Source organism: Octodon degus, unplaced genomic scaffold, assembly GCF_000260255.1.
Source record: "Octodon degus isolate 3935 unplaced genomic scaffold, OctDeg1.0 scaffold00012, whole genome shotgun sequence".
NCBI lineage: Eukaryota > Metazoa > Chordata > Mammalia > Rodentia > Octodontidae > Octodon > Octodon degus.
In genome coordinates this window covers 3,564,572-3,574,974 of record NW_004524588.1, presented here as the reverse complement: position 1 = coordinate 3,574,974, position 10,403 = coordinate 3,564,572, and the positions used below count along the sequence as shown (strand labels likewise).

General features: G+C 45.8%; 1 protein-coding gene across 1 annotated transcript in view; it reads right to left on the bottom strand.

The window, feature by feature from the left end:
* Nucleotides 1–220: 220 nt before the first annotated feature.
* The window catches only part of Fam234b (family with sequence similarity 234 member B), a 57,866-nt gene continuing 47,683 nt past the window's right edge, over nt 221–10,403 (bottom strand). The window contains exons 8-13 of the mRNA XM_012513578.2: nt 8,409–8,552; nt 8,184–8,265; nt 7,387–7,542; nt 5,110–5,227; nt 3,214–3,434; nt 221–2,610 (exon numbers count right to left, since the gene is read on the bottom strand). Coding sequence (XP_012369032.2) covers nt 2,605–2,610; nt 3,214–3,434; nt 5,110–5,227; nt 7,387–7,542; nt 8,184–8,265; nt 8,409–8,552 — 727 coding nt within the window. The 3' untranslated portion in view covers nt 221–2,604. The remainder of the gene's footprint in view (nt 2,611–3,213; nt 3,435–5,109; nt 5,228–7,386; nt 7,543–8,183; nt 8,266–8,408; nt 8,553–10,403) is intronic.

The following is a 10,403-nucleotide window of genomic DNA, read 5'->3' as shown; positions in this document are numbered from 1 at the left end:
CTACAAAGGCCATTCAGATGGAACCGTGGTGCTCAGAATCATCCTGGCCAGGGCAGAGGCTGCTCTCCAGATGCCACCTGTTCTCCCTTCGGAGAACCTTGCCCTCCTTTTCCCTCTACAAAGAATCCCATCCACCCAGCCATCCTTTCTTTTTTTTACCCTAAGAGGAAGCAAACCAACCTTGACAGCAAGAAGAACGAGAATGACACACAAGTACATTCCGGTACACGGTATTTATTTGCTCTGTCACAGTTCACATTTTAAGTAGTGCTTCTGGACAACAGACCAGCTGGCTCTCCTTTCATGTGGGCAATAAGGACAGCAATTCACATTCATGAGGTTAGTTGGTAGGACCATGCCACACATTTGGGGGATGGTGAGGACACTGCCTAGCACAGAGCGGAGGGCTTGCAAGGAAGGAAAGGGAGTGGTTGCGAAGAGAAAGCCCTTGCATTTCTAGAAGTCCTCACTGCTGCTAAGCAGTGGTCCAGCTAGCCTTGCTGGAAAGCCTGAGTTTGGGCTAGGAAAAGAAAGCAGTGCTTCTTGTCTTAGCTATCTGCGCTGGGAAGCTTCTGGCAAGGAGAGGGTTGTTTCTGAGCACATCTGACAAGAGACCAGCATCTACGTTAGCCAAATGATGCTTCCTTGGCCTTCAGCATCACGTAGAGCCATCTGCACTAGCTGCAAGAGGAAGTAAACTCAGAGCTTGCATTGTGCTTAGCAAGGAGGGAGTCAAACTTGCAGTACAGAGTTTTTAAGAGGCAGATTTCAGTTACTCTATTTTCTAGATTCCTCTTATCTGTGTCTGAGACTTAACCTACACACATAGCTCTCTATCCAAATTCCACCCAGATTTTCAATAAACAATTTTGTCTTTTCTTCCTGTCTATGCTAGCTGGCTTCTCAAAAAGCTTCAAAATGGTAGAGGACAGGGTATACCTAGATGGCTCAGCCATGCCATAGGACCACTACAGTTTGGGGGCTTTGGTCCACTATATACATTGGTTCTGAAACCTATATCCTAGGCCAGTGGTGGCAAACCCATGCCATCATTGTAGGCTGTTATTACTGAAAGCTCTGAAAGGTTTACCAGACCCTGCTACCCAAATAGATTCAAATGCCTGGTAAGGAATCAGAAGTGAAGATTCCCATATTTGGGAGTATCCTCTTAACAGTTCTGGTAAATTCAAGCTGGACCCACCCACAACTCCTATGTGTTGAAAGTAAATATGTTTTTATGGTAGAGGTACCCAGAAATGGGTAACGCCAATCCACAGGTCAGATAATCTGCAGGCCAAACAATACACCTGCTTGGATCTATTTGTACCAATTCCCTGTAAACACTTACCAGTGGACAGTTAATAGATATCCCTGGAAATCTGGAATCCATCATTTTATGGACTCTATTTGATACAAGATAAAAAACCTAGCCTAAGAAAGAAAACCAGATTTTCACTCAGGGGCAATCTATCAAAATTACTCAAGTAAAGCAGGGTTTTTTCCCATCAGGGTTTTTTCCTACCACTGGATTTTCTGCTATATAGACAATGACCTAGAAGTAATAAATTATATAGAAGAATGGAGAAAGTTAAGTGCTGGAAATAACTCTAAAGAACTTAATCACTTATAAAATTTATGGTATTTACATAAGAATTTTCTCAAAATACAAGGCTCCCAAGGCTCTAGTAGGGAAGGTACACGGCAAAATGATTGCATACTGGACTCAAGTAACAAAATAGTCCAGAAATATATCCCTGAAGAAAGAAGAAAGGAAGGGGAGGGAGGCAAGGAGGATGCTGGGAGGAGATGCAGAGGAAGAAGGACATGGGTTCCCTGGGCCCCAACTCCCAGCCCTCTGAGGCGCAGACCAACCCTGCACCCTCTGCCACCACTGCACAAACAAAGGTCATGACTGGCAGAGCCAACAGAAATGTATACCACCCACGGACCTGCTTAGATCACTGAAACTTTCTCTTGCTCCCCTTGTGATAGGAACATGACTATTCTCATGGCCACTTAAGGATGGAAAGTCTAGGGGAAAGAAGAGATGAAAACGCTGGATGGATACCTCTGTCCTCTGCCGACAGAGTCTCTCACTGCTCTCTCCAGCTCAGACACAGCCAGGGCACAGGGGAGAGAGCAGTGACCCTCCAAGGCAGGACGTGAGAGGACCAAACCACAGGTCTTTGCAGAGGACAAGAAATGAGATCCCTGAAGCTTAGGGCAGGTCTGAAAATAATCTCACCACAACACTGAAAAATATATACACATGGCACAATGCAAAATAAAATGTCCTAGTGATACAGTTTATAAATTAGATGTAAAAAAAAATAATAATAACCTAGACGATTCACATTTCCAAACTATCCACACAGAGATCCTAGAGGGGGTTAACACGAGAACGGAACGGTGGTGCGATGTCCCAGCCGAGCCGGTCATGCGGTATCGCAGCTCCAGCAGCTTTCCAGAGTGCAAAGGTCAACTACGTGGAAGGGCTTAGATGAGGCCAAAGCTTTCCCCTTGCCAAAGAATTGCTTTTACACTGGCAGCAGAGAGAAGGGACTCACGCTTGTTTACTTCTTGTGAAACGAAGGTTCTAGTAGACTAGATCTGTGGGAAGAGGGAGAAGTGTCAGCGACACTGTATTTTTTCACGTTAGAAATTTTCAAAGAAATGAGGGAAATCTAACCGTCAGACTGCTCCATTTCCCTGACTTCTCGATTAGTCCCCACAGTTCACCCTTGCTCCCTCTAGTGAGGCCTGCAGACTCTGTCCCCTATTCATAATAAGCTCTTGACCTTTCAGCTAGACCTGAGTGTTTCAGGGAAGGGCAGGCAGGAAACAGACATTAGCACTTTCAGCAAGGTCGTTTTTTGCAGTATGCAACTACTGTGAGCCCTTTCTAGGCCCTACCCAGAAAATGCGAGAAGGTTCCACACCACCCCCATCACTGGACAATAAAACCTGTGGGAAAAGTGAAAGGTGTCAGCGACTCTATTTTTTCATCTTAGAACTCCACTAAGGGTGACAGAGCCATTTCCAGCTGAAAACAATTAACTGAGAACCCTTGGGAAACAGTACTGGTCCAACATGACTGGTTCTTGATACTTGTCTATGCAGAAGTGCTCCCCACACTCCCAGAGATCAAAGCTGAAGTCTGCAGTATTTGTTCCAATCCCTCAAGAGTAACCACACATCTCAGAATGTATCCACCTGGGAGGGAGAATCAATAAACTTTATCCTAGAGAGGAATCTTCGCAGCTCTCCCCTGCCGATTTTGGGGGTGGTCTCCTTCAGCTGGACCATCTGGCTCTCCATCAATGCCCACCGAAGGCTCAGCTTGCTGACTACCACAGGTGCAGGATGCCCTTCAGAGCTTGGCCCTGTTGTCCTGGTGACATAAAAGGCATCTTTCCAGAGGTCATTGATTCCAACTGAGGAGGAACAAAGAGGAAAGCCGTTAACAAGGACAGACAGCGTCTACTAGCAGGAGAGAGATTCTGTTCAACATTCACTTTCATTCACCTATTAATTCATACAGGAACTGTACCAAGGGCTGGCCAGAGAGCTCAGCAGACTAAAGCACCTGCTTAGGAAGGCACTGGGACTGGGGATCAATCACTGGCATGCTGTGCTGGCCCCGCCCCAAGGGCACACTGAGATGGCAACTGAAACTGCACCTGTAATCCTAGCTCTTGGGAGGCTGAAAGCAGGAGGATCACTGTAAGTCTGATCTGTATAGTGAGACCCTGTAGACCCTGTACTAAATACATTTTTAAAAAGGGACTGTACTGAGCCCCTTGGGTGCAGAGCTGAGATTCTGCATGATGGCAGCCTTGCCTTTCCTACATCTCTGAAGCTATCTCTGAGAAAGCCCCAGACCAGCAAATGGGAGAACATGCCCACTCTGGCACATGCTCAGTAGAAAAATGAGCCAAAGAGACTAGGAAGCCCAAGGTCCTGGATTGCCAGTACACGGTCACATAAGCTCTCTCCTCACCAGTGTTGGCTTTTTAATTTTTATTTTCAGTAGCATCTCACTAAGTCAACAGGTTGTGCAGGCTGGGTTTGAACTTGCAATCCTCCTGACTCAGCTTCTTAGAAGGTGCAAGTATGTGCATGTCAACTTCTGCTTCCTCTTTACAATAATGGTTATAATAAAAATGGTCTCTTGTTATTTAATATTATTCTGTATTCCCTGAAATATTTTGCTATGCTAACATTGGAAAAGTCGCTCACTGGGATCCCTTAGAGGACTCCGCACACCGACGTCTCCTGACACACGCAGCCTGTGCGCAGCAGGCCTGGGTGCTCCAGGTCAGCCATTTCTCCCACTGTTTCACCCAGAGGCGAGGGAGCGTGGAGGTGGTGAGGGAGTGAAGGCCATAAAGGGGCCATGGCCAGACCCAGCTTCCCCTTCCCTTCCAGTAACAGGGACAGCAGCAGCCACCCCAAGGCCACTTCTGTGAGGAGGAGACCAACAGACAACCCAGAGAAGCAGGCAGCAGTGGCTGAGTTGCAGGCCCTCGGATTCCTAAATCAAGGGTCTCTAATACAGGGCCCCAACTTTCTTCACAGTCTTATTTAGATAACTACATACAGTAGAACAACACTTCCAAATACAGCGATGAATGATCAGCTTATGGGCACCGTTTCCATCTTCCGCAAATTTTTCTCTTGACTCCAATAGATATATAATGACTCCAATTTGTATGCATTGTGCATGTTTACTATTCAAAAAGCTCCACTATGCCAATGCCCTAAAAAACTATTCTACCTCCATCATGTCCCTCAGTTCCATATTGTACACCCCTGAAAGGAAAAAGAAAAGGAAAAAAACTCCAGTCCTACATGTCCTCTTAGCCCCTGGCATGGACCCAGCGTAGAGCCGAGGCTCAGTAAATGTCTGCCACTTGGAGGGACTTGCAATGTGGTTGGGGCCGTTTAGAAGGTCCTGGCTACATCCCCTGGCTCCAGGGACACAGAGAAGATGCTGCTGCTGTCACTAAACACAGTCGTTCCCTTAGTGGGGCAGGGATCCCTCCTCCCTACACTGCCAGCACACATTCCCCCCGTCCGTGTATGTGCACCCCCACCACAGGGACTCACCCTTTGAGGCTGTCACTGTGCCTGTGGCATTGGACAGGTCCAGCAGGATGGAGGGGAAGGTTGGGTGCAGGAGGTAAAGGTGGTAAAGGCGGGGTCCATCAGCTCCTAGGATGCCATCCTGACAAGAAGCGACAAAAGGGAAGAGCAAAGGTAACTCTGTATTCCCACACCAGTGACCAGAGAAACGGGCAGAGAAAAAGTGGTGATTACTCATTCCTCTCAGGTACTGAATTCTGCTTCCCAATTGCAAGGATGTGTTGGAAAGAAACCCCCGTATACAAGAGACATGTTATTTCGAAGAGCTCAAAACACTGACTCATCACTTCACTTCTTCAAGTCACTATTTATAGCTAGAAATGCTCTCTTACAAGAGAAAAAACAAAAAAAGGAAATGTGCACGCCCCAAGGGGAACACGCTGTGGAGAATAACCCTTCTTCTGCCCGCAGGAGAACTAGGTTACTGATTTATTCCTGGCAGCAGGTGGGCTTTGTGGAGAGAAAAATCTACTTCGGAAAACACAGTGTGAGCCAAAGATCTTTCATTTCGCTGGATATCAAAGCCAACTGCAAGAAACAGGTTAAAAGTTACAAAAATCTTAACAGTTCCTGAAATAAGCAGATGATTGATCAGACACAAGCAAATCATCAATTATAAATCCAAACTCCCAAGGCCTAAGCATCAGGTCTCCAAGGGGCCACCGTCATCAGCGTGACCCCTGGGGGGAAGCACGGGTGGTAGCGTCACACATGTGCAGCCGTGCTGCTACAAAGGCCCGGGAAGGAGAAGCTGGCTTGAGGAGGAGCAGCATGGGCAGGAGCCTGAACCCTCACCCCCACTGCAAAGCAGCAGAGTGCGTCTGCACATGCCCAGGTACGAGGGACGGGCCGCCAACCCACTAATGTGGCCAGAAAACAGCCACTTGCCTTGTTCACTGCCTGCAGAATGAAGCTCAAAATCCACAGCATGAAAACCACAGTTTTACAATATTGAACCGAAATCTGCCTTTCCCAGACTTCCACTGCAATGATTTACGGGCCAGCCGCGCTTCCAGGATGTCTGATGACCGCCCTCCCGGCACGCTCCCCTCTGCTGCGCGAGCTGCCCGCTGCCAAGCTGCCAATTCCTTTTCCCCCTCGGACTGACTAGCCACACTCTCACTTCCACATAGCAAAACGCTGCCCAACCCCAGATCCCAACGTGAATGCCACTTAGTCACGAAAGGCCCCCCAGTCGCCCCAAGCAGAAGCAGTGTCTCGCTGCTGCCTACCTGTACCTCTAGGAGCGCATTTGTAACGTGCCCTCGTTGTGCTGTTATTTATGGAAGCTCACAGTGGAGCACCATCTGGTCTAATCCCCTCATTTTATTATTTGAGGAAACCAAGAAATTAAAATGTTAAGCAAACACAGCCACATGTTAGGGCATGGCAGAGCTACAGCTATAATCTAGGATTTAGGTAAATTTGATTCTCAAAATAAGGGGCTAGATTAGCGCCTTCATTAATGGATTAAGGACACGCGGCTCAGAAATGTTAAATAACTTGTTAGGAGAACACACAGTGATGAATTCAGGACTCAGCAGACATCAGGCTCCCCAGCCCTGGGCCATCTGCCATCTCCAGAGGCTTATCCTTAGATGCCCATGAACAGCTCCGGGCCCGGCACACAGTGGGTACTAGGTCAGGATGTGCTGCACGGGCTATGCTTAGACTCCAAGGCACTCCTCCTGGGTGGTCCTACCAAAATGCTACAGTGCAATATGCAACACATCTTAAAGTCTGCCTTCTAGGTGTCCAAACTTCTCACCCACAACTCCCCCAACTGATGGCTCGGCTGAGCCCAATCTATACTCCTCCACAACAGCCCTGCCTCCCACCTCATGCCCACCCTGCAGCCTCTTCTTTCACCCACAGCTCTATCCCCACAAGAGACTTCGTCTGCCCGCTCTGGACCAATCACATTGATTCCTCCTCCTCAACAACTGCAGCTTGTAGGAGTGATCTGTGAATCTGGATCTCGTCTCTTGAGAGGACTCTCTATTCTTTATCCAGCCTCCCACTGTCACTGGTCAGTACTCAAGAAGCTCTGGTCAGGGTTTATGCTCTTGGCAGAAAGGCAAAGCTGGGAAGTGTGGCTCCTGCTTTTCTCATGGGAATGCTAATCTGCTTCCACCCTAACCCTTAGAAGACAGCTAATCACATAACATCTGGAGACCCCAGTAAGCCCCGAGAACCCCTGGCATGGACAAAGTAAAAGAGGGACCTCCCGGGCTCACTCACAGCATTGGGTGGCACAGCTGACAGTCCTTCTGCCCAGAAGAGGAAGACAGACTTCCGGTCTGAGGTCACTGCTGAGGTGGTCGGGGTTTCTTTCATGTGACATGGAGCACTATAACTCCAAATGATAGAGCCAGAGTCACCATCAACCACCATCATCTGCAAGAGAAGACAGTGAATGTGGCTGGAGAGGGCTCAAGGATGAGAAGGGAGACAGCTGCAGATATTCAGATAAATGCACATACAGTGCTCCCGGGTATCCATGGGGGAGCTGGCCACGGACGCCCACATCAGTGGGTACTCACATCCCTTCTATATGGTATCTGCATATAACCTATGCAATACATAGGCTAGACACACTATGTATTACAACAAATACTGCGAAATTCATATTACTTTGTTAAGTGAAATTCCATATCACTTGTAATATTTTGTTTTAATTCTAATTTGTACTCTCCTTAAAAACTAAAAAAAAAACTACGCACAGCCTCCTGTACACATAAATCACCTAATATACAATATAATATAATATAATATAATATAATATAATATAATATAATATAATATAATATAATTTCCATGTAAATAATTGTTACTCGTATTGGTTAAAGAATAGTGACCAAAAAAGTATTAGGTGCAAATACTATCATGAATTTTCATTTTACCCATTCAGCTAGACTTTGAGCTTTTTGAAAAAAGAGATCATGTTTTAGGTTCATTTTCATCTACACACGGCTGCACAATGAGCCAGGCACAGAGTACTTTATATATGCTTTGATTTGTGTCCCAGAGTTTTTTACCTTTTTCATCCCAACAACTTCCTGTGTCTGCAGAAGGAAGTCTAATGTCTGATCATCAGTGAAATACCCAGGAGTAGGCTGGCTGCAAGAAAGGACAAAGAAGCAACCAATAGTGAGGAAGGAAGATGAGGAACTCCTACCCTCCCTCCTTTTGTACCAGATAGCAAGCAATTATTTACATAATTTTTAAACACAGGGAAATGAACTGAAACAGCAACCACCAACCTGCGCAGGCCTGGGAGGCTCAATGTCCAGTAAGGTGTAAGGTTTTGTCCTCGAAGCAGAATCAGGCTCTGTCTGGTCGTAACCAGGAGGTTGCTGCAGTTGGAATCAGGCATCTTCACTACCTGGAGTAGCTCAACACCATCGCTGAGTTAAACAGACCCCGAGCATTAGTTTCTAGCATAGATGCTTCAGAATCCTTGTATTCTGGCCCTTTCTCTCACCATACATACATCTCCCTGTATTCTGGTCCTTCAGTGCCCATGGGGGATTGGATCCAGGACCCTCTGTAGATAATACTCAAATCCACAGGTATTCGCATCCCTTACACACAAATACTTTAAATAATCCCTGGATTATTTACAATACCTAGTGCCATGAATGATTGCTACGCTCTACTGATTAGGGAACAATGACAAGGGGAAAAGCCTGTGCATGTTTGGTGCAGATTACATTTCTAATTTAAAACTAGTTGAATCCACAAATCTAGAGTGCACAGACACTCAGAGCCAACTGTCACCTCGTACCCACTCCCAACCTTGTCTTATCAAGTAGACCCTCTGCTGGCTGCTCCTATTCAATCTCTTCTTTAGTCTCAGAACACCAGGGCCCCTGGGCAATGCAACGCAAGTTCAAAAAGAACACACAAGAAGCACATTACAGCCCAATGCCTCTCACTGAATACGCAGTGAAAAGTAACACAGCCAAGGACAATGGCATGGAAAACAGACAGAGACTGGGAGAGGAGGCCGAATATCGTCAATAAGCTTGGACAGCAACTGCTGGCACACTTTTGTTTCTTCCTTTAATCATTGAGACTAGCTGATTTAATACCTGTCCAATTCACTGCAGCAACATGATAAGGCCTAAGAAAATGCTGAAAAAAAAAAAAAAAAAGATTTGAAAGTTTTGGTAGAAAACAACAAAATCAGGCTGGGGAGATAGCTCAGGGGCATAAGTGCCTGCCTGCCAAGCGCAAGGACCCAAGCTCCGTCCCCAGTACTGCATACATCGCTGGCCCCTAAACCCTGGGTGCACTGTGTGACCCTGGAACCGATCATGGTGGCACACGTAATCCCAGCACTAGGAGGCTGAGACAGGAGGATCATTATGAGTCCTAACTGCATAGCGAGACCCTGTATCTAGAAAGAAAGGAACAAGGAAGGAAGGAAGGAAGGAAGGAAGGAAGGAAGGAAGGAAGGAAGGAAGGAAGGAAGGAAGGCAGGCAGGCAGGCAGGCAGGCAGGCAGGCAGGCAGGCAGGCAGGCAGGCAGGCAGGCAGACCCAAACTTGGTTAAACGGGTAAAAATGGGCTGCACACAACTTGACTATGCTTTTAGCCAATAAATAAATAAGAATTAGGTTACCAGATATAAACATGCAGAATTGGCTAAAAGCAAAACAACAATAAAAAAGATACAAGAAATTAAAAAGAAAAAAATAATAAAAAGGAAAAAAATTTAAGCATTAATTGTTCCTTTCAAAAGACCAGCAGAAATTGACAGTACAATTATCCAAACTATCCTGCATATATACGTAAATATATCTTCTTCCTTTATTTCTTTTGTCCTTTTCCTCATCCTAGTTTTTCCTTCCCATTGAAGCGACTAATTTGAAGATAACATCATACAGTATAGCAACCACTGTTGAATTCCTATCACTTTGTTTAATGCAATTTTGAATCAGTTCTAATGTGTTTGTTTGTTTGCTTTTTTTTTTTTTTTTTTTTTTTGCATATCAGGGATTGAACACAGGACCCTGTACTTGCCAGATTTGCCAGGTTTGTACTGAGCTATCTCCCTGACCCAATTTTTTTTTAAAGAGAATAAAAGAAATAATAAAAACGATACAGAATTTCAAAACAAGTTGATGGAAAATTAACAGTGGTTATTATATTGCATAGTTGTATCTTCAAAGTGGCCATTCAGATAACCAGATATAAGCATGTAAGGCTGATCAAGCAATATAAACACTAACTGTTCCTTTCAATGAACTAATG